This window comes from Lynx canadensis, chromosome D4 (genome assembly GCF_007474595.2).
Source record: "Lynx canadensis isolate LIC74 chromosome D4, mLynCan4.pri.v2, whole genome shotgun sequence".
Lineage (NCBI taxonomy): Eukaryota > Metazoa > Chordata > Mammalia > Carnivora > Felidae > Lynx > Lynx canadensis.
Window position 1 is genome coordinate 68,176,936 of NC_044315.2, and position 26,545 is coordinate 68,203,480.

General features: G+C 40.5%; 1 protein-coding gene and 1 long non-coding RNA gene across 2 annotated transcripts in view; one reads left to right on the forward strand and one right to left on the reverse strand.

Moving 5' to 3' along the window:
• The window catches only part of LOC115499033, a 44,400-nt gene extending 26,976 nt beyond the window's left edge, over positions 1-17,424 (reverse strand). The window contains exon 1 of the long non-coding RNA XR_003964056.1: positions 17,321-17,424. This is a non-coding gene — a long non-coding RNA (uncharacterized LOC115499033). The remainder of the gene's footprint in view (positions 1-17,320) is intronic.
• Positions 17,425-17,651: 227 nt separating this feature from the next.
• Positions 17,652-26,545, forward strand: part of RAD23B (RAD23 homolog B, nucleotide excision repair protein) — a 48,405-nt gene continuing 39,511 nt past the window's right edge. Inside the window, exon 1 of the mRNA XM_030292744.2 lies at positions 17,652-18,114. Coding sequence (XP_030148604.1) covers positions 18,049-18,114 — 66 coding nt within the window. The 5' untranslated portion in view covers positions 17,652-18,048. The remainder of the gene's footprint in view (positions 18,115-26,545) is intronic.

Here is a 26,545-nt window from a genome sequence, read left to right on the forward strand (position 1 = left end):
CCAAGTTTTGTGCACTTGCCTTGTTGCTTCTTACAGAGGATCTGGCTTCCAGGAGACATTCAATAAATGAGTTAATACAGGGCTGGGGCAAATGTTGAGCAACTTGTCATGCATGCTCCATGTGCTCTGCATGATGGAGGAAAACTAAATAATGCAATGATTATTCTTAAAACCTATGTCTATGTTACTTTTAGCTTACAAAGTGGCTCCATACATAGTGTCTTATTAAACAACACAACTCTGTTGGGTCAGTAATCTATCCCCACTTGAAGGATAAAGAAGCTGAGGCTTGTAGAGGTCCCTTATTTGTCTTCTTTAGCTACCAAGAAACAACTAACAGCAAGGTTCTTTTCTACTATACTACACCACTTCTAATAATCCTTTCCTACAGAGGAAGAGGACACATGAAATGGTAAAGCTATGGAGGAAAAGTCAAGCACTGGGACTTGGAGGAGACCTCCTTATAAGGAATATGGTAATGTCTGTGAATTGACCCAATCAAGTCATGGAAGACAGGGTATCTTCATGGAGTATAAATCTGGCCCATGGCAGAGCCTCCTGAGGCTGGTCAAAGTCATCAACTGCCAAGTTACAGGGAAATGAAAGCCCATCAAAATAGAGTATGGAAGCATCTCAAGATGATGTGAAATTTGGGATATAAAAGACTTAGGCACAAATGTTTAGAACAAAAATATGACATGAAAAGTAAATGACTAGGTACACACTTGGCACAAATTTTTATTTCAGGGCAATAGCTTCAAATGTAGGAATGATGGATATTTGACTAAGAATGAAGAGAATTTTTCAAAGACTGAAAAGAATGTGTTTAGTCAGATACCAATTCATCTGGCCAAAAGGGCTGTAAATGGAAAACAGATGGGAAGGGAGAAAAAAAACACCTAGATAAAACTGAAATGTGTTTCCATGAATGACATTAAGGAGGGCTGGGAAGAATTTCAACAGTGAGGGAGGTGCCGAGTGATTCAATACGAAAACAATCAGGAAGGACATCAGAAACAAAATGTAGGTAGCAGATGTCCAGATATCATGCACAGAACATACATAAGCAAACAGCAACTTTGATATTAAGGCCCAGGGCAACCAACAAGACCTCACGGATACCACTGAGAGTTGGCGAGATGGAACAGATCCATGGGAACACAGTGATAGAAGGGTGTGCTGAGCACAAAGACCTGTTGGAAGTAGATGGGGCAGCACTGTAGGCTGTGACAACAATAGATTCAGAGGACTCCCTGAACACTTGGATGAAGATGAAAGAAGAGAGGGACAGAAGTGACATTTTCATGGAAGCAGAGCTGAGCCACATGGAGGAAATCCACAAAACTGGCAGAGCACACACAGTGGAGATAACATTTGGACCCTTGATTCAGATAAAAGCAGAGTTTTTCACTTTCCTTCCTACAATTTCATGTCCTACAGGGTATAGGAAAGAATAGAAATAATTGTGCTCTGATTCCAACCAATGGGAAGAAGCCATTCATCGGAATGGAAGGGATGGGAACCTGGAAAAATGTGGCCACATCATCTTCAAAGTGGGGCAAGACTGAGTTGGATAAAATGTGTACAGAGGATTTTAGGAAGCTAGACTTCAACACTTTTTTTTTTTAATATAGGCATAATTCCACAAGTTTTCAAAAGAAGACAAAACCAGGAAGTGCTCAGAAACATGACCCTGGGCAATTCCAGTGAGGAGAAAAAAGGTGGGGAGATTCTTAAAAAAAAATCAAAGTGATGGCATAGAACTCTTTAAGCTACGATACAGATTAAATATTTAGAAACATGGAGGCAAATGGTATCGCTACAAGACTGACCTGGAACCACACAAATAGCAGGAATGTTAAAATCCTAGAAGAATCAAAGCACAAAGCATGCAAAAATGGTAAGGACCAGAGAATAGTGTTATGGGACCAAAGGAATTATGATGAGGGATGGCAGAAAGGTTGTATTGTTTCTCAAATGATGTTATGTTCATTTAGGCTCTGATTAGCACTGTGATTTGAGGCTGAAAACACAAGTGTATGAGTATGGTGAAATCCAAGTCTGGGGAAAATGTTACTGATCCCTTTGGGAATCTAATCTGAGACCAGACGAGGTGGTCCACAGTCTGTGGATCAAGTGGCATACATTTGCCTGTCTGCAAACTTTCTTCTTACTATTACTAACGGTATTTCAGCAAGTTGATCTTCAAATTATTGCAGAAGCTACAAGATATCATTCTTTTTGGTCAGAAGAATTTCCTCCAGTTGCATGCTCTCTTTTACTATCAGAGTTTTAAAACTGGATACATCGAGGGTCCCCTGGGTGGCTCAGTTGGTTAAGTGTCCAACTCTTGATTATGGTTCAGGTCATGATTTCACCACTGTGAGCTTGAGCCCTGACTTGGGCTTCCTGCTGGGTGCAGAGCCTGCTTAAGATTCTCCCTCCCTCTCCCCCTGCCACTGTACATAAGTAAGTTACGTAAGTAAATTAATTAATAAAACCAGAAACATCTAATTGAAGGCGTTAACACTAACTAGCTACAGAAGGATAGTCCTCAGCAGGATCCCGTTTATTTCTGTAGGCCAAGGAATCTTAATTAAGGTACTCCACCTTTACCAATGAAAACTGAAATATGTTGGAGTTTCTTAAAACTTGCCTAGAGTGGTTTCTCTTGAAAGGACTTGCAAAAATGAGTGTCATCTTTTATAATAACTATGGAGTTAGCTCATAATCAATACACCATTTCTTCAAGCTTATTTATTTTGAGCAAGAGAGCATACACACAAGTGGGGGAAGGGGCAGAAAGAAAGGGAGAGGGGGAATCCCAAGCAGGCTCCAAACTGTCAGCATGGAGCCCAACATGGGGTCCAATCTCACAAACCATGAGACCATGACCTGAGCTGAAATCGAGTCAGGCGCTTAACCAACTGGCACCCCTCAATACACCATTTTATGAAGTTCAAGAAGAGGCAAAACTGATCTGTGAGGATATAAATTGTAATAGTGGTTGCCAAGATAGATGGAGCAAGGATAAGATGGAAAGGGACCCTAGTGAACTTGCTAGGATGATGGCATATTCTATTTTTCAACTGGAATGTTGATTACATGGATATATGCATTTGTCAAAACTCATCAAACTGTCACTGTATGTAATTACCCCTGTATAGAATACATAAAAAGAATATAATAAATCTGGGTAGTGAGATGAAGAGAAAAAAGAATGATTTTTCTATGATGACTTGACAGTAATTAAATGAAGTTAACACGGTCAAGGAATCAGAAAAAACTAGAGGTTCAGAACTTAAAATTTAGCAGTGCTCTTGAAGTGGACTTAGGGAAAAGCAAGTTTCACCAATGCCCGTGAGTTGTTAATTTCCCATTGGCAAAGTTTTCCAGATTGTGAAGAAATGGCATCACTACCTTTTGTCCAAGTACCAGTGGTTTACAAACTTCCATGCACATAAATATCACTGTGGGTGCTTGTTAAAAACGAAGTTTCTGGAGTGCCTGGGTGGCTCAGTAGGTTACGCGTTCGACTTCAGCTCAGGTCATGATCTCATGGTTCATGAGTCTGAGCCCCACGTTGGGCTCTGTGCTGACAGCTAAGGAGTCTGCTTTGGACTCTGTCTCTCTCTCTCTCTCTCTTTCTCTCTCTCTCTCTCTCTCTCTCTCACACACACACACACACACACACACACACACACACACACACACAAATAAACATTACAAAAAATTTTTTAAAAATGTAGTTTCTGGGTCCATACCTGGAAATTATGGCAAGGTAAATCTACGTTAGTGCCTAGGAACCTGCATTTAATAAATACCCTTGGTAAGGTTTTTCTTAATGTTTATTTATTTTTGAGGGAGGGAGGGGCAGAGAGAGATACGCAGAATCCGAAACACTCTCCGGGTTCTGAGCTGTCAGCACAAAGCCCGATGTGGGGCTCAAACCTGAGTCGATCATGACCTGAGTCAAAGTCAGACACTCAACCGACTGAGCCACCTAGGCACCCCCCCCCCTTGATGAATCTGAGCAGGAACTACTCATGGACCTACACTTTGAAAAACACTTCATTTGATAATCAAATCATAAAACTGGCTACTACTTCCTCTAACTTTAGGCTCTCCAGGCAACATTCTGATAATAAGGCATTTTTCCATGCCTTCACAGAAAAAAATATGCTGCTTCACAGAAAACATGTATTCCAGCTCGTGTGACAGCACTCTTTCTCATTCTAAATAATAAATAGGCATTGGTTTTGTAGTTACAGTTTGGTGACCTTGGTAAATATTGACTTGCCCCTTATAAATGGATGTGCTTACCACATGATACGGAAAAATTGTGCTTCTTGAATTGTGAGAAACAGAAATGTGATGTGTGCCAAATTTACTGAGATAAAGGGTATTTCCAAAAGTTCCTCTTTAAAGAATACCTATGCCTGACATCATTATGGCCGTTATGTTCTCTCTTTTTTTCTAATTAATAAACTTTATTCTTTTAGAGCAGTTTTAGGCACACAGCAAAATGAAGTAGGAAGTACAGAGAGTTCCCATATATCCCCTATCCTCCCCACCAACACAACGTTCCCACTATGGACATTCTGTACCTCAGCTGTATATTTGTTATGTTCAATGATGCTACACTGACACATCGTTATTACTCAAAGTTCATAGCATAAGTCAGGGTTCACTCTGTGTCGTACATTTTAAGCGTTCTGACAAATGTTATGTTCTTTTAAGCAACTGAACTTAACAATAAGCATCTGTAAATTAATTTTTCATTCTAAACCTAATTCAATGGATTTTTCAATGATTTGTGTTGTGGTTTTCTGAGTCTAAATAAATGTTCATTACTGACATTTTGGAAAGTGGGAACACGTAAAAAAAATTACCCGTTATTCTATCACTCTGGGCTCACCACTGTGAATATTTGAATTTTTTTCTTCAAGTCATTATTCTATCTTTATGTACACGTATTTTTTTATTTTTTTTTAATTTTTTAAAATTTTATTTATTTTGAGAGAGACAAGTCAGTGCGAGCTGGGAAGGGGCAGAGAGAGGGACAGAGAGGGAATCCCAAGCAGGCTCTGCACTGTCAGCACAGAGCCCAACGTGGAGCTCAAACTCATGAACCGCGAGATCATGACCTGAGCTGAAACCAAGAGTCAGAAAGACGCTTAACTGACAGAGCCATCCAGGTGCCTCTGTGTACATGTATTTATCATGGTGGTGGTAATGGTTGTTGTTTATTTATTTATAAAACTGGGATTATACTATATAAACATCTCCTAACATTGCATCATTGTATCATATTTTAATAATATTAACTCTCCTCTTATCTGATTTTCATCTTTCTTTTTGTATTTATCACCACCTTACATATTTGTTTGCCTATTTTTTGTCCCTTCCTGAATGAGTGTTCCAGGATAGTAGTTATTCCATGAGAGAGTTCTGCTCACTATGAAAAGCCAGTATCTATAATAGTATCTGACACACGTTATTCATATATATTTGCAGAATGAATGAATACATGAATGAGTGGCATTTTATTCTATCAGTAAATATGCTCCAAAATCATGATTTATAATGCTTAAGCAGTCATATACAATGTACCTTGTTGAATGCTCTCCTAGCATTCAACAGTAAGGCCACTTCCACCTTCCCATTTTTATTATTATAATTAATAATGATATGTACATCTAACTTACAAAAGGGAGTTCTTTTTTCTGAATATTTCCCTAGGACAAATACCCAGAAATAGAGTTATTCTGTCAAAAATTATTTAAAATTTTTTTTAAGTTTATTCATTTATTTTTGAGGGAGAGAGAGAACAAGCAGGGAAGGGACAGAGACAGAGGAAGACACAGAATCTGAAGCGGGCTCCAGGCTCTGAGCTGACAGCAGAGAGCCTGATGCAGGGCTCAAACCCATGAACCACCAGATCATGACCTGAGCTGAAGTCAGATGCTTAACCAACTGAGCCACCCAGGCACCCCCCAAAATTATAAAAAAATCTTAAAGACCGTTTCACGTATTGCCAGCTTCCAAGAGTGTGTAGGGGACCAGAATATGCCACTCCAAAATACACCACTTTGGCATAAGGATTATTATGAGCTGGAGGCTAAACTGACAGAGGCAGAAAGAAGCCTACCTGGAGCTTCCCTTATCTAACTAAAAGCAGGAACTTCTGAGAAATGAGGACTGCCATTTCACCTCTCCCAGGGAATGAGGTGCCATTCACCTCTCCCAGGGAAGTTTTATAGCCATGAAAAGGACAGAAAGCCAACACTGAGATGGACCTCCACGAACAAACCATACTCCATTAGTTTCCCCCAAATATTTACCTTCCCACAGTTGGTCACCCTTAGAAGCCTACAGCCCTTTTCCTTTATCCTGTCACTTCTCTATGAATTTACTGTGCTTTGCTAAGATGCCATATAAGCCCAAGTTCGAACCACCTCTTTGAGTTATTTATCACTGAGTTCTCCTACATGTATGTGCAACGTATGTGTTAATAAAATTCTTTTGTTTTTCTCTTGTGAATTTGTCTTTAGTTGGTCTAATCTGCAAGGGCCCAGCCAACGACCCTAAGATGAATAGAGGAAAAAAGCTCTTTTCCTTCCCTATAAGTGTAAAAGAGGAAGCTGACACGACTTTTAAAGGCTTAGATCCAAATGGCACAGCATTACTCTCACTGATGTACTGGTTAAAGTCCAGCTTTGATATGGCAAGGACTATACAAGCACATGAGTGCCAACAAGCCTAGTTCACTGGGAACATTTCTGTGCAACTATTACATCACCCTTTTTGGTTTCCCAGAGTTCTTATGGCTTTTCTTTCTTTCTTTTTTTTTTTTTTTTTTTAAATATATGAAATGTATTGTCAAATTGGTTTTCATACAACACCCAGTGCTTATCCCTTATGGCTTTTCTTTTGATTGTATTATTTCAAAAAGATTTGGAGAAGTGAAAAAAAAGTATTCTTCATTTTAGTTCACCATATTCAAAGTAGAAGTTGAGTATTTGCTTTGAAAATGGCTATGAACTTTATTTTTTGGCATTTATATTATTCTCTCTCTCTCTCTATCTCTCTCTCTATATATATATATATATATATGTACGTATTATGTAATACATTTACAATGATCCTCATTCTCCAATCCCATCAATTGAAAAGGTAATTTTTCTTTGAGAATGAAATCCCTTAGAATAAGAATATATTAAATTCCATAATTAAAAAAAAACATTTTTAAAATGCCTATTATGAGTTGGTCTTACAATTAAGATGCACAGTAATATTTTCAATTCAATTCAATAGTCAGTAACCACAAAGCATTTATTTTTTTTAAAGCATATTGAGCTCTTATTAAATACATGGTATGTAAGGGATATAAACAATTATAAGACACAGTGCTGTCTTCAAGGGACCTTGCAATATGGAAAATTATCAAATGTAATAAAAATGAACATCTAGTATCCACATGCAAAAGAAGGAAATTGGCCCCTCTATAACACCGTATGCAAATGAGACTCAAAATGGATCAAAGACTTAAACATAAGATCCAAAACTACAAAACTTCTGGAAGAACACATAGGGGAAGCCTTCATGACATTGGATGTGATGATGATTTCTTGGACATGACACCAAGAGCACAAGCTACAAAAGGAAAAATACACTGGACTGCATGAAAATGAGAGTTTTGTGCATCAAAGTACACTGGTATGGTCTAAATGTTTGCGTTCACTCAAAATTCACATGTTGAAATCCTGACCCCCAAGGTGATTGTATTAGGAGGTGGGGCCTCTGGGATATGATGAGATCATCAAGGCAGAGCCCTCATGAATGAGATTACTATCCTGATTATAAAAGGGACTCCAGAGACAGCCCTCATCCCTACTATCATGTAAGGACACTACAGAAAGACGGCCGGCCATCTATGTACCAGGAAGAGGGCTCTCACCATCCACTGAACCTGCCAGCACCTTGATCTTGGACTCCCCAGCCTCCAGAACTGTGAGAAATAAATTTCCTTTGTTTATGAACTACCTAGTTTGCAGTATTTTGTTATAGTGGCCTGAATAGACTAAGACAGACACTGTTAATAGAACTAAAAGGCAACTCACAGGAGAAAATATTTCCAGATCACTTATCTGATAAAGGATTAACATCCAGAATACATAAAGAACTCCTATATATTGCTGTTGACAACAAAAAACACCCAATTCAAAAATGGGCAAAGGAATTGAATAGATATTTCTCCAAAGAAGATATGCGAATGGCCATGAAGCAATGAAAAGACACTCATCACTAATCATTAAGGAAATGCATATCAAAACCACAATGTGATACCACCTCACACCTGTTAGAATGGTTATTATTAAAACAAACAAAACAAAACAGAAACAAAATGAAACAGAAAAAAAACAAGTGTTGGCAAGGATGTGGAACAATTGAAACCCTTGCGCGTGGCTGGCAGAAATGTAAAATGGTGCAGCCACCACAGAAAACGGTATGGCCGTTCTTCAAAAAATTCAACATAAAAGTATCACTTCACCCAGTGATTCTACTTCTGGTTATATACCCAAAAGGATTCAAAGCAGAGATTTGAATAGATATTTGTACATCCATGTTCACAGCAGCATTATTCACAATAGCCAAAAGGTAGAAAAGAAAGCAAATGTCCATCAGATGAATGGAAAAACAAAATACGGTATATACCTACAAAAGAATATTTTTCAGCCTTGAAAAGGAGGGAAATTCTGGTGAACTTTGAAGAAATTATGCTAAATGAAATAAACGAGACACAAAAGGACAAATATTGTACGATCCCATTGATATTATATACAGAGAGTAGTCAAAGTCATAGAAGCACAAAGTAGAAGGGTGGTTCCAGGGACTGCGAAGGGAAGGAATGGAGAGTTGGTTACTGGGCACAGAGTTTCCATTTGGGAAAATGAAAAGGTTCTGGAGATAGATGGTGAAGATGGTTGCACACAATGTGAGTGTGCCTAATGTCTCTGAACTGTACATTTAAAAATGGTTAAAATGGTAAATTTTGTTTTGCATATTTTACCACAATAAAAAAAATAAACATAGAATAGAAAGTGATAAATGCTAAAAAGGCACAAGTAACCTTTCCCTAGGGTTTTCTTCAGACATGGTATCTAAGATTTCAATCCTATTTCCACCCTGATTCTTCTTACCCGCCTGCCCACATCTGCTTTATTTGTCCTTATCACCATCTAATATTCTATAAATTTAACTTTATTTTTATTGTCTGCTTTCCTCCTTAGAATGTAAGCTCCATGAAGGTAAAAATCTTTGCCTAATTTATTCACTGCTTTATCTGCAGTGACTTGAACACACAGTAAATGTTCAGTAAACATTTGTTGAATGAGTAGACGAAGTGTTGAGGCAATTGAAAAGAAAGAAAAATAATTAACTGGGGCACCTGGTTGGCTCAGTCCGTTGACCATCCGACTTAGGGTCAGGTCACGATCTCACGCCTCATGGGTTCAAGCCCCATGTGGGGCTATGTGCTGACAGCTCAGAGCCTGGAGCCTGCTTCGGATTCTGTGTGTCTCTCTCTGTCCCTCCCCCTACTTGTGCTCTGTCTCTGTCTCTCTCTCTCTCTCAAAAATGAATAAACATTAAAAAAAAAAAGAAAAAGAATTTACTGAGCAGTTAAAGGAAATACTTGAAGAGAACAGGGAATTAAATGTACTTTTAAGGATGAGCGGGATTTGAATTCATGAAAGGCACAAGTGATTTGCCCATCACAATGGCAAAAAGAGAAAATAACAGAGCCTGTTAAGTGTTGGCTGGGGGCGGGGAACTAGTAATCTCAAACAGTGTTGATAGGAACATACGTTGACACAGCAATTTGGATAGAATTTTGGTGGGGTCTATTAAATTTAAAATACACAATGTCTAGGACCCAGCAACCTCACTTCTTTGCATCTTTCATAGAAAAATTCTTAGACATGTGCACAGAGGAGGAAAACTGAAGCACAGCAAGATTAAGTAACTTGATCAGGGTCATCTCATAATTGACATGAGGGTTAAAAGTTAATCTAGCAGGCATTTAGAAAAACACCTGGCACATAATAAGCACTATTAATTGTATTTTCCCATGCATTTTCTGTATAAACCTTGTATGCTTTTGCTTAATTGGATCATAATGCTTTGTTTTCCAATTTGTGAGTAATTTATACATTAAGGATATTAAATTTGTCACATGTTGGAAATAGTTTTCAGTTGGTTGTATGCTTTTTATTCTGTTCACATTGTTACTGCATGATGACATCATAAAATCTTTATGTAGTCAATTCTATTAATTATTTATAATTTTATATATAGCTAGTTTATATATAAGGTAGAAACTATAAAACCAATTTCATGTAACAATAAATACTCAAGAAAAGAGGTATCAGTGGGACAACTGCTATATGAACTTCAAACACTTTGGGTCCTGGGGCTCTTCTTAATTAATATAGTGCAACAATTCTGCAAAAACATAGGCAGGCATATATTACAAAACCACAAATAGTAAACATGGGTCCAGGAGAAAGGAATGCACACTTCCCATTGAAAGATTTAAAAAACATGCTTTTTAAATGCTCTAAAGTTTCTTCAGAGAAGCTTGTAGAATTATATTAACTTACTCATGGTTTCCTTTAAAACAATATTCTGGTTCTCATAAAATTTTCAGAACATTTGGCCAATATACAGATCAGATAACCAACTGTGAAAGAGAGAGAGAGAGAGAGAGAGAGAGAGAGAGAGAACTGAAAAGACACTGAGTCCCTGTGCCCATCTTTCCCACCCTACCTAGAGTCAATCAAGCCACACTGCCTTCCTGGAGCCTGCCCCAATCCCAGCACTCTACACAGTTACTTGTTTGTTTCCCCCAGTAACCTCCTAAGGGCAGAGACAGAGCCTCGCTAGACCTGTGTAGGGCCTGGCATATAATTGTTTCCCAATGAATACTGGAGAATAAATGATAATAAACTCATTAGCAAATAAACATGATTTCAACAAAAAGCCAGCTCTGATTTTTAGCTCCAAAGACAAGTCAGGTATATTTGAAATAAATCATAAATTAAAATCAACTTTAGCTAGAAATGAAAAAACCTGTTGAATGAGAAAAAAACAATGTTGAGCTGGGAAAAACGAGAAAACAAAAGAACCCAAACTGTTTAAACACACTGAACTTTAGCAAAAGATCTATTTCACAATTTATTGCTAACGGTTTTTCTAGTCTTGCAAAACTAATGGGAAAATCAGTTCAAATGAGAAAAAGGAATGTTGGGTTGTGTAAATAATACTGTTTAAACATAAAACATGTGAATGCCAGGCCTTTGCCCCACTGGTTGGCTGACTACACCGTTAAATCAACTTTTCAAGTCATAGTTAGATAGCTAAGCTGAGAAAAGTAGTTTTGGAGATAATGTGTATAAAAGTTGAAATTCTAGAGGTTAAAAACCACCTATATGGCTAAAGGGCTTTCCAAAAGGTTGTTACAAATTGTAAACTCACTAGTAAACTATGGAAACACTTTTCCCATATACTTTTGATATTTTTGGAGGTTACTAAGTCTTAATTGTTAATTTTAACACAAAAGTGTCACCTTTGTTTTAATTTGCCTTTATTCCTGGGAGGCTCAATTTTCTTCTTTTTCTGTTCCAGGTACTTTTCCTGATGTTTAAAGAATGTGAGTGACAAAACAAAGATCCTTGTCATCTAGCAGGGGAGACAGACACTACACAAGAAACACAACAGATAAAGTTGCATGTAAGAAAACAGTTAATTTAATAGGGAAAAAAAGGAAAGCAGAGTAAGGGGCATGGGGAATGCTGGATGGGGAAGCGTGGGGCATTATCATTATGTCATATTAAATAAGATGATAAAAGGGACAGGGTAGGTTTCACTAAGAAGATGAAATTCGAACAAAGATTGTAGTAGGTGAAGGAGAGGGCAGATATCTACCTACAGAAGAGTGTTTCAGGGAGAGAACAAAAGACCCAGGTGGGAGTGGATCTGGCCAGTTCAAGGGATAGTAAGGGGGCCAGTGCAGTGGGAGCACAGTGAAGTCAGGGAATTATGTAGCTAATAAAGTCAGAAAAGTAATGAGGAGGAAGGAGGAAGGGCATTATAAAGACTTGGGATTTTACTGAAGTAGGGAGCCATTACAGAGTTTTGAGTGTAAACGAACTGACCTGGGTATTGTAGTTAAAATAGACTTTTAGGAGGCAAGAGTAGAAACATGATGGGCACATAAATGGGTGACTGTGGTGGCAGAGATGGAGACTAGGCATGACCTTGCAGTAAGGCTGTTCTAGCTACCATCACCTCTGAATATCCAAACTGCCAGAAAGATTAGTGTTTAATTCTTGGTATGGTACTATTCTCTGAAGGATCAACCAGGCAGTTGGTGGCAAGTTGACTATCTTGGGCCCTGTGCATACCGGGGGTCAATTTGTTCTCATAAGAATAGACATTTATTCTTGGTATACGTTTACATCTCCTGCCAGCAGAGCTTTAGCCTGTAGCACTGTACAGGAGTTTACAGAGCACCTGATCCATAAACACGGGACCTCCATGCATCATAGCATCCAACCAGTGACCCATTTTGTACTAGAGGTCTAGGAGTGATCTCATGATCATAGGACCCATTGGTCTTTTCATATACCACCCTCTGCAGAGGAGCCAACCCGAGAGAGCAATGGAATGACTTGCTGATGGTACAACTGAAGTAACATCTCAGACGGAATACTGTGCAAGAACAGGGTTTCATTCTCCAGAATGCAATCTATACACTGAATCAGAGAAGCCTATAGGGCACTGTTTCCCCAGTAGGAAGACTATTTGGGTCCAGGAACCAAGGTAGGGAAGTAGGAGTGGTCCCATTTACCAATCCCAGTGACCTACTGGGTACCTTTCTGCCCCCTGGAGGGCCACCCTACAGAAGCAATGACCTTGTAATAAAGAGCACTACCAACCACAAAGAATAAATTCCCTAACTTCACTCTCTTTGCTCACTCCTATCTCCTGCAGGGACTCCTGCAGTTGTGGTAGTCCACATAGGTCAGGCTTCTTGGAGCCAATTGCTGAGGAAAGAAGAGGGAAGAAAGAATGATGGGAGGAAAAGGAATGAAAGGTATCTGGCACATTCTCTATAGCAACTCTACTTTTCTGAACACTATTGATCCTCTTCATGTGCTTTTTGTTTTTATTTCTTTTAATTTTTTAAAGTTTATTTATTAGTTTTGAAAGAGAGCACGCGCGAGTAGGGGAGGCTCAGAGAGAAAAGGAGAAAATCCCAAGCAGGCTCCTCTGTCAGCGCACAGCCCATTGTGGGGCTCGAACACATGAACTGTGAGATCATGCCTGAGCCTAAATCAAGAGCTGGATACTTAACTGACTGAGCCACGCAGGTGCCCCAAACCTCTTCACGTGTTTTTTAAAAAATAGCACTTATCACCTGATTGTAGATATCTTTGATTTTTAGTTCTTTATCTATTATCCCACTAGAATATAAACTCCATGAGGGGGACTTTGTTTTGTTCCCTATTGTATCCACAGCACCCAGAACAGTTCCTGGCATGGAGAGAGTCTCAACAACTATTTGCTGAATGAATAGCTTGAAGTCTGGCATTTTTGCCATAAGTCAGCAGTTGCTAAATCTCTGCTTGCTCATCTACTTCTCTGAAATCATTTGACTGATTTCCAAAAATGAAAGCAAAATTACCAACCTTGTTATCAAGTATTTGGAATTAACAACTCCTACCCATCTTTTTATCCTGCACAATAGCTCTTGAAGAAGGCCTTTATCCTACAAGGCCTTACTCATGAGCAAACTCACCTCAGTGGCCTTTGCAGGGACAGTTGGGGAGTGAGGTCCTATCATCTATCATGTGAACTGTGGGACTCTGAGTAAAGGCATCTACATCTTCCAAGGAGGCATACAGTCTGTCCAACCTGTGCTATTGGGCCAAGAGTGGTTATGCCTGGCATACAGTTTTTCCAGAAATTAAAAGAAAACAAAAACAACCTTTTATCTGAACACTGGACTTTAGAAAATGTATCAGGTGAATCTTTCAATTGGCATTTAAAATCTACTGTTGCCACAACTATTTGAAAGAATATATTCTCATATATGTATCTAGAAAATTTCTAAAGACCCTCAAAACAGTGGTTATTTCTAGATATTTCTAGAATATTTCTAAATCAATATTTCTAAATATCTATTTATTTTGCCACAAGCAAAAGATTTTTTAAAAAATATACTCCAATATATGGAGAGGCATTTCTCACTGCCCTTTTACTTCAGATGGATAACAGTAGTTGTAGCAGGAAAGGTTTTAATTATAACAAATAAATACAATAAATAAAAGTATAATAAATTTAATATAATAAAAGGTTATGTTATAATAACAGTAAGTTATAACTTCATATTATAAGTGAATGAAATTTATAATAAAATATAAAAAAAACTACAATAAATTATACAATGTTTTCACAGGCTTTCTTACAACTATTTAAATTTCAACTAAAATGACTGTTAACTAAAGTTCCTTCACCATTTTTTCAGCCAACGCATACTGAGCATTCACATTGCACTATACTTTAAAGATACCATTATGAGCAAGATTGACACAACACCTGGCTTCATGGAGCTTACAAATGAGTTGGGAGTCAGTCAACATACACTACTGAGCACCTACTGTGTTCTAGGTGCTTGGGAAAGACCATGAGTAAGGCAAATGAGTTCCTGCCCCTAAAATACAGAGATGGGAAGCGAGTAGTATTGTGAGACAGGCCATAAACAGGTTGAAAAATAATAATTTCAAGTAGGTCCATGAAAAAATTTAAGCCAGGGTAATGTTGCACCTATCACACGTAGTTTTGTTGGGGCCCAAATGAAATTATCCACATAAACAGAGTAGGATGGAGCCTCACCTAGAGGGTTATTATACATCTATTATAGATCATTGCAGTTTTTGGAGAAATGCTCTCCAAGGAAGTAAAATGGGACCTGCAATCTGAATGATGAAAAGGAGTTAGCCATTCAAAGATGTAGGAAGACAGTTTCAGGCTGAAGTGACCATTACTGCAAACTGCAGAGGTGAGAACCAGCTTAGCCTGCTTGGAGCATGAGAGAAAGCTGGTGCAGAGGGATGGCAGTGAATAAGCCAGAGACAGAAGAAAAGAGATGAGGCCAGAGAATCTGGCAGGACTCAGATCATGTGAATTCTTAAAAGCCAGGTAAAGAGTTTGAATTTTATTCTCAAGTGTAATTAGGTATTAAGAATAGATGTGAGGGGTGCCTGGGCGGCTCAGTTGGTTAAGCATCCTTGGCTCAGGTCATGATCTCACAGTTCGTGAGATCTCACATCAGGCTCTGTGCTGACAGCTCAGAGCCTGGTGCCTGCTTCGTATTGTGTCTCCCTCTCTCTGCCTCTCTCTCTCTCAAAAATAAATAAACATAAAAAAAGAATAGATGTGACATGATTTGATTTACGGTTGAAAAGACTACTCTGATTGCTGGGGAGGCTAATGGGGAAAAGAATAGAAGTGGAGAGACCAGTTGGGAGGCAGGTGAAAGATAATGACAGATTAGCCTAAGGCTGTACAATTAGAAATGGTAAAAATGGCTGACTTTGGGATATAATTTGGAGAATAAAGTTGACAGGACTCGATAATGGATTAGATATGGTGGATGGGAAGACAGGAACAAAGGAGAGATTTACCAGGGATGATGACTAGATTTTTGATCTGAGCACCTGGGTAGATACTGGTATCATGAACTAAAATGGGGGAAGACTGGGAGAAAAGCAGGTTTCAGGGGAAAGAGAGGTCCAGACAAAAATCAATGGTTCTGTTTGGTTGTGATAGTCTTCAGAAGGTTGTTATACTCTAAGTGAAGATATTGTTTAGGCAATTGGCTAACTCTGTCTACACTGAAGGGGACAGGTCCAAGCTGGAGGTATTTCAAAACAAAGGACAAGATAAGATCACCTGGTGACCAACAGTGGATATACAGGAATACAGACCGCAGAGGATTAGATATTGAATTACAATACAAGGAGATACGTGCTGTGAAAGGGGAAATGCCAGGTCAGTGGAGAAGGAAGTTGGTCAGGGAAAGAAAGTTCCATGGAAGAATTATATCTGAGCGCTAAGATCCAAGAAAAACCAAGCAGGGACATTATATCAGTCAGAATCATGGCACAGAGATGTAATCTGCAACTGGCCACATGGTTAGTGGTATAACTGTTATTTTCCTTTATACTTGAACCACTTTATGTCAAATGTGTACCTTACTGAGAGCAGCCGGACACCTGGAGCAAGTTCTCTGGAGTTATTCTGCTTGGGTTCAAATGCTGCATCTGTCACTTACTAGGTGGGTGACTCCAGGCACATTACTCAGCATCTCTGCACTCCACTTTTCTTATCTGTAAATGAGCATACTACAAATAGCTAACTACTAAGGTGATGCTTACTATGTTCCTTGTACTAAGTTTTTACATACGTTATTCAACACCCCCCTCCAAAATCAATGGAGTTGAGTTATTATTATCTGTGCCTTACTGATGAGGGACTGGAAGCACATTTACCCATTCCAATATTTATCGTGTGCCTGCTGTCAGGCACGTTTCTTCACACATCGGTTAACACAACAAAATCCTCGCTTTTGTGCAGTTTCAGTCTGGGGTTTGAGGAAAAGAACGATGATAAACTTAATAAATATGTATATTATCTAGTAATTATAAGATGATAAATGCTATAGAGATAACAGAACAGGATAATAAAGCTAGTGTAGTTACGGTTTTCAGCCGAGTATTAGGGTAGACCTCACTGAGAAGGTGACTTTTGAGCAAAGGTTTGAAGGAGGCGAGACAGTGAGCCGCCACTCAAGCATCTGGGTAAAGAGGACTCAGGAGCGGGCACAAGTGCAAAGGCAGGCTCTCAGGCAGGAGCACATGCCTAGTACCCACCAACCACCCGAGCGCAAGGGAGAGGAGGGAGACGTGGTGAAAGGCAAGGGCTATGTATCCAGTTGCAAGCAGTCTGACTTCTGGGTGACAGCAGCCACTGAACAGTTCCGCCCAGAGGAGTGAAAGAACTTGACCTCCTATATCGGGCCTTCTATTTACGCCCAAGGTCCACCCGGGCAGGGTGGCACAGGGGTCTGCGCTCTCAGGAGTAAAGGATCAGAGTCACCACAGTGGCTCATCCACACGGCAAGCGCCCAGTAAGCGCCGGCCCAGTACCGTGGTTACCACGATCCTTTCACTCAAACCCCGCCTCAACCTACCGCCCTCCTGTTCCCCAGCTCCAGAGCTCGGCTTCCACTTAGCGCGGTCTCCACGTAGCGCTTCCCCGGCTACGGATTGCGCAACTCAGGCAGCCGGGAGGAGCCTGGACGTAGGCGGAGCAGCGACCGGCGGGAGAACGCCCCGGGTGCAGACGCCACAAGGAAGCCCCGACAGCCCTCGAGACGCCCACTGACTGCGCCTGCGCACGCTCGATCCAGGCCGCCGACATTCCAGAGCCGCAATCCGTCCAGCCCCAATTCCGGGGCGGAGTTCTTGGCTGCGCCTGCGCACAGCCTCGCCGCACCCTACGCCTGCGTGCTTAGCCAGCCCGGCCCCATCCCCCAGATTTTTTCGGGTGGGGGAGGGGGCGCGTCTCGGCGAGTCACGTTGATGGCGGCCACCAGCTTGTGGTGAGCTAGCGGATTCTCTGCTTGTCTCGCAGACCCCTCGTGCCTCTTGGACTCAGTGGCTGGCGCCGGGCGCGTGAGGAAGCACGGCGGCCCAAAGTCTCGGGGAAGGCCGCAGTCGCGGAGGCAGCGGCGCGGCCCGGGCCCAGGGCTGGGGGAGAGGCCGCTCCGCAGGGCGAATGTGACAAGCCCCCACCCCCACCGCCTTCCTCCCGAGTGCGCTAGGAGCGCGGGCGACCCCGGGGCCCCGCCAGGCCACAGACCCCGCCCAGCGGCCAGCACCCGGAGCAGGCCCGGCAGCGGAGCTGCGCGGCGGCACCATGCTGGTCACCCTGAAGACCCTCCAGCAGCAGACCTTCAAGATCGACATAGACCCCGACGAGACGGTGCGAGCGGTGGGGAGCGCGGGGCCCGGGCAGGGCGGGGGCGGCCGCGCGCGGGCCTCGGGGAGCGCTAGGGGGCCGCCGGGCCTGAGCGGGGGGCGGTGCGGCGGTTCTGTGCGCTGGGCCTGGGCTTCAGCTCCCAGCAGGGCCCGGCAGAGCGCCCGATCGAAGAGAGCCCTCAGCACACCCGGGAGTGCGCAGCGAGCGTGGGGCTCGAGCTCCGGGAGCTGGTTAAGGCCTGAGGACTCAGGGCCGCGGCGGCGTGCGGCCCACGCGAGCCTTCGGAGTTGGCCGCAGGCTTTGTGGCAGGAGTAAGGGGAAGCAGTGGCCGGACGCCGAGGCCCTGGTGGCAGATGGCGTGGAGCACACGGCCGCCGGGCACAGGAGGCCTGGGCCCGGGAGCTCTCGGTAGTGGGGCCAGAGGGGGAGGGGAGGTCAAGGCCTCCTCGGTGATGGAGCCGGGCTCTCTGGGTGCTTAGGTGCGGGAGGGAGTTGTAGGCGTCGCCACTACCCCTGCTCGGACCTGGTTAGGCGCTAAGGTCTAGGAGGTGGTAACTGAAGATAATGAGCCTTTTAAAAAAAGCTATCAGGTTCCGTCAGCCGCAGAGCGAAAGGTGAGTGGTGAAAATGAATTATTTGCCTCTTCTCCAGAACTGGTAATCCTTTTATTTGCATATACTATAGTGAATCGTTTAGCCGCAGTTCTCCCGCCACTAAGCCCACACCCATACGTAATTCGCACTTCCAGGCCTGTGTGGTGGTGAAGATTTTTTGCGTTAGAGCCCTTCAAATCCAGGCTCACACTCAACTCCAGGTTAATGACTCCTCTGTGGTAGAAGTCTTCTAATGTAGGTATTGGAAACCCTGCACCCTTCCCCCGGCCCCCAAATAACAGAATTTCAGGGAAGAAAAAAAGAAAATAAAAACTTTGAATCTCTTCTGTCGTCAAACCCACGAACACTTCGAAAGTCCACGTGGTAAATTCTCGTGCCATCGTCTGTATTTGTGACTGCAAGATGTCAGTACAACTTTATGCCAAGAATCTAAAAACGCCACCGGTGTAAATCTATTGCTTTTGTTTTTGAATTGTGGTTCCTTTATACCATTAAGATTGACATGTTAAGTTTAAACCAGCTACTTTTTAACAATCTATATTTAAAAAAATAGTTGATTCTATTTTTGGTGGAGATCAGGGTTCTTGGTGTTAAATAGACCAGTGCCATTTGTGCCTCTAACTTATTTGCTATGTAACTGCCTTTCGGAGATGTGAGGATATAATGGTATTTAATTGGTGGTTAGTAAATGAAATCGATCATTAGCAATGGCTGTCTCTGGGTGAGGATATAGTGTTAAGTTTTACCTGTCTCACTTAACCTGAAGTTTTCTGCATCTTCAATTATTTAAGAAACATAGTTTCCAATCTTTGTGGAATTGTGGCACAAAATAATTTTATTTCAATAATATGTAGAAGTATGCTTTCTGATAAATTCTTAAAGTACAGGAGATAGCAATTATAGATGAGTAACTTTTCAGTATCCTGAGTAACTGACAACACCCTGTGGATTGATATTACTAATAAAAGTCAGATTTTTCTTGAATGTTTCTTTATGGCTTAGTGTGTACTAGTAAGTTAAAGGATGAAAGTTAAAGTGCAGCTGTCTGTTTAACGCTTTCAGACAAAACTTTTTATAAAATGTCTATTTGAATTTGGTTCTTTGCAGTAATACTGGTGCCACAGGAACTTTACCAGCTTGTAATGTTCTGAATTAACTCCAGAATTATTGAAGCCTCAAGGAGGTTTTTGTAAATATCTGTGGATTAATTGAAGTTATGCCCTGACTTTCTATAGCTCTACTGGCTGTTCTGTAAGATTTGTAGGCATTTTGTGCATTAATTATTTTAGAGCCAATATTGTTTTTGTATATATTCTTAACTATATTTGCTGTTTACCAGTTTATTTACAAGAGAATGTCTTATGTTACACGAATTATAAATATACGCTTCTAAAAGCGTATTTTTAGAAAGTTCATTGTCATGGAGATTGGCTTTTTCAGCTTTTTGTTGCTATTTTTCTAAATATAATTGTGTTACTATTTATATAAATATAAAAACTAGCATTGTTTGGAGCAAGAAATGAAAACATTTAATCGTTGATATGGAGCATTTACATTAACATGATTTGTAGGATTTCTTTCTTTTCTTTTTTTTAAGATTTCATTTTTAGGTAATCTTTACACCCAGTGTGAAGCTTGAACTTACAACCCCAAGATCAAGAGTCCTATGCTCCACCAATTGAGCCAGCCAGGAACCCCTTGTAGGATTTCATTTTAGTGGATTTAAATTTCAGAAATGTTTATAGTGTTTTTTTTTAATATCTTTATATTTTTAATTTTTTTTAATGTTTATTTTTGAGAAAGAGAGTACAACCAGGGGAAGAGCAGAGAGAGGGAGACACAGAATCCAAAGCAGGCTCCAGGCTCTAGGCTCTGAGCTGTCAGCACAGAGCCTGATACGGGCTTGAACAAACCTTGAGATCACCTGAGCCGAAGTCGGCTGCCTAACCACCCAGATGCCCCTGATATCTATTTTTGATACAGTATTTGAGTAGAATTACTGTAAGGAAAGAAAGGATGAATGTTCTATTAATATAGGGAGACTCTAAGTGTCCTGTTTCTAATTTGTGGTGAAAACTAGGTAACCGGGGATATTAGAAATAGATTTTTTAATAAAGCAGAGAAAACAGGATTTTAGTGAGACCTGTAAGGAGATCCACATAAAATGAACAGTTTTTGGGGCGCCTGGGTGGCGCAGTCGGTTAAGCGTCCGACTTCAGCCAGGTCACGATCTCGCGGTCCGTGAGTTCGAGCCCCGCGTCGGGCTCTGGGCTGAAGGCTCAGAGCCTGGAGCCTGTTTCCGATTCTGTGTCTCCCTCTCTCTGCCCCTCCCCTGTTCATGCTCTGTCTCTCTCTGTCCCAAAAAATAAATAAAAAACGTTGAAAAAAAATTTTAAAAAAAATAAAATGAACAGTTTTTGCTCTCTGAGACTTGTGTTTTGGCTATTCAAAGGTTTGCCCTTGTTTGATGTTTACCTAGAAGGAATTAAGAAAATTAAGTAACTTCAAGTGGCCAATATAGAAAGTCTTAAGAGTTTGAGATGTGCAAGAGCAAAAATAAAGGGAAAAAAAGGACTGGGATATAGGAATCATGAGAGTGATTCATGTGTTGAACATCTATATGTTTAGTGGTCTTTGAGTGGCAGGCAGCATTGGAGGAATACAGGCACGTTGGGACAGGGTCTGTCTGGGTCTTCTGGGAGCCTTGCTGACCTAGTGGCTCAATAGCTATAGAGTAGGAGATGTACAAAGTGGAAAAAGGAACAGGATTTGTTTTTAAATTGTTTGTGTTTGCTTTAGTTTTTGAATGCTGAAACTCCTCTCCCTCTTTTTATTTTAATTAAAAAAATTTTTTTTAACATTTATTTATTATTGAGAGACAGACACAGTGTGAGCAGGGGAGGGGCAGAGAGAGGGGGAGACACAGAATCTGAAGCAGGTTCCAGGCTCTGAGCTGTCCGCACAGAGCCCAAACCTGGGCTTGAAGTCACAAACTGCGGGATCATGACCTGAGCCGAAGTCGGATGCTTAACCGACTGAGCCACCCAGGCGCCCCTCCTCTCCATCTTTTTTAACCGCCAAAATTTTCTTGACACTTAATCAACCATTTTGTACCATTTGTTTGACCGTTACCATGCACTGCCTTTAGTGTTAACCAATGCAAAACAATCTTTTTATTATCACGATAATAATGCATCCCTTATAAAATATTCAGACAAGATAGAAACAAAATGAGTAGGTTGGATGAGAAGACCATTGCTAAAAGAGAATATTCTTAATTATGTGAAGTTTTGTTTTAAAGAGATGATTTACTGTAAAAAAAAAAATAGAAATTAGCATTCTGAGATGTCTAATAGACTGCTACTTGTATAAAATTCTTTAAAATTTTGAAAGTTGGTGGGGCGCCTGGGTGGCTCAGTTGGTTAAGTGTCCGAATTTGGCTCAGGTCATGAGCTCACGGTTTGTGGGTTCCAGCCCCATGTCGGACTCTCTGCTGTCAGTGCAGAGCCTGCTTCAGATCCTCTGTCTCCCTCTCTCTCTGCCCCTTCCCCACTTGGGCTCTATCTGTCAAAAATAAATAAACGTTAGAAAACAACTTCTTTTGAAATTTGGTCATGTGATGGACATTTAGAGGAAAATGGAATACAGTTTTTTTTTAAAGCTCAGATCCAAAGTCACTTAGTTTTTTGTTTCGCTATTACTTCAACCCATTGCTTTAACTTGAAAAACCCTTTTGCTATTACTTCAACCCAACCCGGAACAGGTAGATTAGAACAGAACTTGAAATGATTGTAATACGTTGCAGATCTTATTGTATCTGTGAAAAGGTTAACAAGAAAGAATATGTGATATACAGATTTAATCCTTCAATATGCTAACCCTGTCACTGTTTGTGTGCTTTGAATAACTGGAAAAAAAAATAAGTCTGACATGAAACTTTAAATGAAGAAGCTAAAATGCGATTATATTAACACATCAAAGCTGTGTATATACGTTGGAAGTTTTGGACAAGAAAATTGTAAAGATAAAACAGTTTTAATTACTGTAGACTGCACACTTAGCGTATTGTACAGTAATCTACAAAGAATTACCTTGCTTTGTGGTTTATTTGTATAATGTTGGTGATTATGCTGTAAAATGCTGTTTTGTACTTGTATAGTATATGGTATTTGTTAGACATCATTTATTAGCAACTTGTTCCTATTGCAGTTTATTACATTTTAATATGGTTGTGCTGGAGATAGTACTTTATTATAGAAGTTTCCTAGATTATTAAAACAAGAAGAATAAATGTATTAAAATACTGTATCACAGAGATGAAATTAAGATTTGTTGGCATATTGGTAAATCACAGTACTGGAAGTACCTGGGAAATCTGGTATGGTTTCTGCCAGAATTTTGCTCTTCCTATACCTAGCACACAGTAGGCATTTAGTAAACATCTTTTGAATGAGCTGAATACATTCTTCTAGTGAACTATCAAGTTAGTGATCCCCCAGTGTTTGTATGTTGATTTATCTAATATTTGTTGAGCACTTTAAATATCTTGTCCTACTGTTACAGTACATATTTTATAATGGAACAAATCCGTTTAAAAACAAATTTTAATAACCAGATAATGCTAAGAGCTATATAGAGAATTGAAATAGGATGAGGTAATATGATAGTACATGACTGGGTGGCTACTTTTAAATTGACTAGTCACAGAAGGCCTTTTTGAATACAGTGACATTTAAACTGAGATCTGAATAATAATTACTCCCTTGGAGAAGAGAGTTTTTTGTGGGGAAAGACCTTTTAAGAGTGTGTTTTGGGAATCAAAAAAAGGCCTGTATGCTGATCTGGTAGGTGAGGGGAAGGGAGGTAATAGATCTGAGTTAGGCAAGGGGCCAGAGCCTGTAGGACTTTGTCCTAAGGCAGGGGTTTTCAAGGTAAAATAGGAAGAAGCCTTTAGGGGATTGTAGGCAGAGGAGAAAAATTATTTCTTTTATGATTTTAAAGGTTACTTTGCTGTATGGAAAATGGATAGTAGGATGAGCAAGAGTGAAAGCACGGAGATCAGTTAGGCTTGTACAGTAGTCTTAAACAGGGTTTTGACCTGTTTAAGATATGATGAAAAGTGAATGGATTTGAGATATGTTTGGGAGAGTAGATATGAAAGAATTTTTGATGGGTTGGAATGGGGAAAATTGAGGATTAAACTTAGATTTAGGTTGTATAAATTATGTGAATACTTGTGTTCTTTTCTCACATGTGGAGGGCTGGGAGAGGAGCAGGTTTGGGGTTGCAGTGGGAATTTAAGATTTAAGTTTAAGATGCTTATTAAACATTAAAGAAGAAGGGTGCCTGTGTGGCTCAGTCGGTTAAACATCCTACTCTTGATTTTGGCTTAGGTCGTGATCTTTCACAGTTGTTGGGATTGAACCCCACAACGGGCTCTGCACTGAGTGTGGAGCCTCCTTGGGATTCTCTCTCTCTCTCTCTCTCTCTCTCTCTCTCTCTGCCCCTCTTCCAGTTGCGCGAGCACATTCTCTCTCTTGCTCTCTTTCTCAAATAACATTTAAACATTAAAAAAAAAAAAACTTTCAAGTAGAGATGGCAAGGAGATTTGTAATGAACCTCTGTCCCAGAGAAAAGTTTTGGTTAGAGATAGAGACCTGACAATAGGCAGCATATGTGGTTGACTTCAATCTGTGGGACTGGATGAGATTATCTAGCAGTCTTTTTCAATGCCTGTTTCTTCTGAAAAATGAACCCTAAATTATCCACTATATGTAATTAATAGTATGCTTCTAGAATTGAAGAACCATGGTGAGAAGGTTGCTAGGTAATAGGATGGGTCCTGGGGTTGAAGTCGGTTTAGAATTGAAGATTTCACGTGGAGATTGGATAGTGAAGAGTCAGTCAAGGAGCAATCTTTGAGGTAGGAAGAATCCAAGAAAAAATGTTTCAAGAAGGAGGAAAGGATAAAATGTGTCTGATGCTTGAGAATTCAGAAGAGACATGCCCTTTGGTTTTGGCAGCTTGTAGTTCATTAATGACCCTGACAAGTAATCTCCATGCAGTGTTGGAGCCAAAACTTATGTTTGAGTAGATTGAGAAATGAATGGGAGATGAGGAAGTGTAGATAGTAGCTATGGACATATATTGTTATTTTGACATTGTCATTTTTCCTGATGTAGCTGCTTTTATCTCTGTGTTAAAAACGTGTGAAAGTTATCATAGTTCTGAGCTCCACAGCATATGGTAGACATATTTTAAAACCCCACACTAGAATTGTGGAAAATATGTAACAGTGTATGATTTAAAAAGAAGAAATGAAGGCCAATGTGATTAGTAACTTGCTGCCATCACACAGTCAATGGCTCTGGTAGTTTCAGTATATATGTATCTTGCCTGTACCCTGGTCTTGTGATCCTTAATGTCTCATCCGGTGATCTTTCCTTCTGCTCCCTCAATTATTCAGTCCCATGACTGGTAATCAGATCTTATTACCAGTAACAAACTTCCCCCATCCCCAGTAATCTGTTTTTAGTATCCTACTTTACCTTTCCTCTGATTCTAGTTCTTTTTTTTTTTTTTTTTATAATTTTTTTTTTTCAACGTTTATTTATTTTTTGGGGGACAGAGAGAGACAGAGCATGAACGGGGGAGGGGCAGAGAGAGAGGGAGACACAGAATCGGAAACAGGCTCCAGGCTCTGAGCCATCAGCCCAGAGCCCGACGCGGGGCTCGAACTCACGGATCGCGAGATCGTGACCTGGCTGAAGTCGGACGCTTAACCGACTGCGCCACCCAGGCGCCCCCCTCTGATTCTAGTTCTAATGAGACCTATAATTCATTTGATCCATACTTCTCTTTGCTGGCCTTCCCTTCATGTTATTGCTTCCACTCTTGCCCAGCTAAAATAGGGTCAGTGATTATAATCACTTTCTTGCAAGGGTCAGCATAGCATATCTCTGGAACCAGACTGCCTGAATTTCAATCCTGGCTGTACCACTTGCTCTGTGACCTTGGGCAAGTTACCCAGTTAATGCCTGTTTCCTCAGCTTAAAATGAGGGTACTGCCACTGGAAGTACTAACCTCATATGGTTGTTTGGAAGGTTTTATGATTTTGAGATCATACACAGAGTGCTTAGAACTGTGGCTGTGCCTGGCAACGTGGTCCCACTCTCACTTCATTGTTTCTGCTCGGAAAACCCCAGATGTGATTAAATTCGGTTCTGTTGTGCTTACACCTGTGTAGCTAGAAGACACATAGCCACATTGATTTGTCTCACCTAAAATTCATGAACATTAACCTTCGTTGGGCCCTTTTACTGCCTGGTAGTACTCTCCACTAGTCCGTCCATTCACTCTTCTGCTGTCATAGGCAGATTTCATATACTATCCTTATTTTCAGCTGATGACCCCAGATTTAAGATTTTGTTGAGAATATAAAAACAATTGGAACAGAAGAACTTTTGCAGAACCCTACCAGAACTACCTACTTCTTCTAGTCTCCTTTTGTTGTGGGCAGCTATCTATGGTGGATGGTGCTGAGGCTAGTCCTACTTTTCCACAGCATTTTGGTTGCTCTACTTCGCCTGTGAAGGGCCCACTCCCAGTTCAGCTTTTCTCTTCTGCCTCATTGATTTTTCCATTGTAGAATGTTTGTTTTCCCAATTTTAATAAAACTCTCCCTTGTCTCCACATCCCTCTTTGGCTACTGCCTCGTTTCCCTGCTGCTCTTTATAGCAAAAACTTAATGGTAACTCTTGAGTCTGTTTACTTGTTTTTACATTTTGCTCTCTTTCAAATACATCACAGCACTGCTAGT